This window comes from Entamoeba nuttalli (genome assembly GCF_000257125.1).
Source record: "Entamoeba nuttalli P19 unplaced genomic scaffold asmbl_2849, whole genome shotgun sequence".
NCBI lineage: Eukaryota > Evosea > Mastigamoebida > Endamoebidae > Entamoeba > Entamoeba nuttalli.
The window spans coordinates 1-3,347 of NW_008575646.1; the positions used below are offsets into that span (position 1 = coordinate 1).

At 26.7% G+C, this 3,347-nt stretch overlaps 1 protein-coding gene across 1 annotated transcript; it reads right to left on the reverse strand.

The window, feature by feature from the left end:
* Positions 1-16: 16 nt before the first annotated feature.
* On the reverse strand, positions 17-2,149 carry ENU1_044700 (hypothetical protein; the record flags this gene model as incomplete). The annotated part of the gene is made up of 1 exon (XM_008857656.1): positions 17-2,149. The coding sequence occupies one exon, from the start codon at positions 2,147-2,149 to the stop codon at positions 17-19; it is 2,133 nt and encodes a 710-aa protein (XP_008855878.1).
* Between the last annotated feature and the right edge of the window lie 1,198 nt (positions 2,150-3,347).

Below are 3,347 nucleotides of genomic sequence, written 5' to 3' on the forward strand. Positions count from 1 at the left end.
TTCATTCAAAAAGCAATCATTTAAGAAGACAATCAACAATAACGTTGAAGATGTTATTCACATCAGAAATATTTGCTTCTAGTCCATCTAATGTTGATTCACTCACAATTTTCACTACTCTAGTTTCATTATTTGATTCATCCATTTCAATTTTCTTAAGAGTAATAGCAGCTTTCTTTTCAGGAACTTTTGTATCAGTATAAGGTTGAGGTATATCTTTTCCAATCATATTTTCTAGTGGTAATGAATAGATTTCACTATTCTTTGTCACTGCACAAATGTATTCAAGTCCAGTAACTGTTGTGTAAAACACCATTGACGTTATCTCTGTGTCTATTCTCCATACAGCAACTGGTTTTATATCTCCTATTTTCATTAAGAAAACATCCCAATGTCCAGTATTTTTATTAACAAATGAATATAAATTTAATGTACGATGTGCAGCAATGAGAATTGGAGTACAAAGGAATGATTGATAAATCTTTCTTGAAAGAAGGTCATATATAATAACACCTTGTTTTGATTTAGTGAGAATATATTGTGAGTTTGATAAAAACTGAACTTCAACAGGTATAAATTCTTTACCATGTTGTTCATAAGGAACAGGAAGTGAAAATAATAACTTATTTGATAAAACATCCCATATAGTAATTGCTGTTTTAAACGAGACTGCCATAACACTACCATCTTTAGATATAGATGCAGAATATGATGGCTCTCCATAATAAGCACCAATAGACCTACATTTCCATGTCACATTTGATCGAACTCCTCCTTTTGTTTTAATTGTTTGTCGAGTAACAAGAACCCAAACTTTAAAAACATGGTCTAATGATGTAGTAATTACAACTTTATGAGAAGGAGAAGATGTAATTGAAGTAACTTCTGATTGGAATGGTTCAGGAATACAAACCATTTGTTCATATGTTCCATTTTGTTTTTTTCTAAAGAACCTTAAATTACTTTCGTGATATCTTGATGACATATTTCTTAAATCATAAGTAACCATCCATTCATCATCTCCAATCATTGATGTATATTTAACATCTGCATCTGGAAGTTTTCTTTTCTCAAGTGATTCAAGAAGAACATTAGGTCGTGACACTTCAGCACTAGCAACACATCTATCACCAGATGGATCATAAAATTGAAGAATAGGTCCATTTCCAGTAGTAATAACTTGACCCTTTGGACCTGGATGAATAATAATTTTATCTGATTTAATTAGTCCTGCAATAATTCTAACAATTTTCTTTTGTGCTAAACTAACAATAACAATTGAGTTATTTGCAAGTGATAATGCAGCTAATGTTGATATATTGTTAACTGTAATTTTCTTTATTTCAGCACCAATTTCTGGAAGATAAGATTGACTACCATCTATTGTTTTCCAAAATACTAAAACTCCATTATCTCCTCCTGTTAATATTCTTTCACCATTTTGAAATAATGCAAATCCATCAAAATTTTTAAAATGCCAATGGAATTTATTAATTGTAGGAATAAATTCATGAAATTCTTCATCTATACTTTTATTGAGTTGATTTCCTTTTTTTAATTCTTCATCACAATGAAGTAAATAAAATACACCTCCTTCACAACAAACAAAAAGATTAGTATTGATTTTTGGATGAACATAAATATTTCTTATATGTCCTTGTACTTTAGTATGGTATTTTTTATTTTCAATTCTGTCAATAAGGAAAATATTATTTCCATTAAAAGCATAAATAATTCTACCATCTGAAGAAGGTGTTCCGTTGACAGTTTCTTTAATTTTGACAAAATCATTATTTACATTAATTGTAATAAGAAAAGCATGTGTACGTGATTTCATATAAAATACCATATTATCAAGTTTTTGAACTGACTGAACATCCTCAATAATTGTTTTCCATTGTTTAGTGAGAGTATAAGTATCAGTTGAATATAATGAAATTGTTCCATCAACTGTAATAACAAAGATACTATCTGAAGTAAATGTAAAGATTCCAACTACTTTTTCTTTTATAATTAATCGTGATATAATTTGTCCATTTGAGATTTTGTAAAAATTTAATCCTTTTGGTCCTGACGCTACAACTTCTTCACTTTCATTAATAAAAAGTACATGGTCAGTGATAATTCCCCCTCCTACTGTTGGCTCCATTGTTTGCCTTTTTCTTTAATTTTTAGGGTTTTCAAAAATTCTCTTTATTTTTATTTATGTTAAATATAACACTATTTGAAAAGTGAAAAATATTAATGGATAAATGCCAAACTAAATAGCAAATTATGTTTATTTGTCTATACTCAATTTGATGAGAAAAATAAGTTTTGGTAAGTGATGTAATCAGTTAATGAATGAATATTATTGTTGTAGTATCAAGTGTTTAGGAATGATTGGATAGACTGAAAATGAAAATAAGTCAGTTAAAAATGGAGTTTGAAAAATAAAAATAAATTGTGCTAAAATAGTTAATCTTCGATTATAAAGTTTCAATGTTTCAATTTTATCAAATAGAAAGTTCAAATTTAACCTTCCCCAAACTGATATTATCATTCTTAATCAATTTCATAAAGAATGTCGCAATCTCAACATTATAAAGAATTAATAGAAAAAGCATACAAAAGAAAAATAGATAATTGTTTTCTTGTTCTTACTACACCTTCTCAGTTGAGACAAGAAGAAGAAATTGAAGACGATGAATCGATGTCTATATGTTTTATTAGTTATACAGAAAGTCCAACTTTTCCATTAGTCAATCCAAAAGGATCTTCTCTAATTGCAAATATTGTACAATTTGATTAAATTTATTTATGTAATTCAGAAGTTTATATTAATTAATTTCTCTTTTAACTTTTCTAAACTTTAAGTATTTTCTGTTTTGCTCAATTTATTTTAATATTTTTTTAAAAATAAAACAATAATACTCCCTTTATTCAATGTATTTTATCTCCTAAACAAGATTCTTTCTTTTTTAATTGAATATGACATTTGACCTAAATGAATTTGAAGGTGCAGGTAATAATATTACTTCTCTCAAATAAAATTCTAATAAGAATAAATAGAAGTAATTACATATTTAAGTTGAACATAACAGTAGTATTGATTTATCCTCTCTTTATTATTAAAACAAACACAACTAAAATATCTTATCATAAATTCAATTATTTGTTATAATTTATATAACAATCTTATTCTAAAGTATAATATGTATTTGATGAAATAAATATCTGTTGATATAATTTATTGATTGTTTTCAAATAAAAGTAATCATGAATATATAAATATTTGGATAAATTGTTTCCCTTGCACTCTAAACCAATAAAACCTTCTATAATCCAAGTTAATAAAACTTCATTTT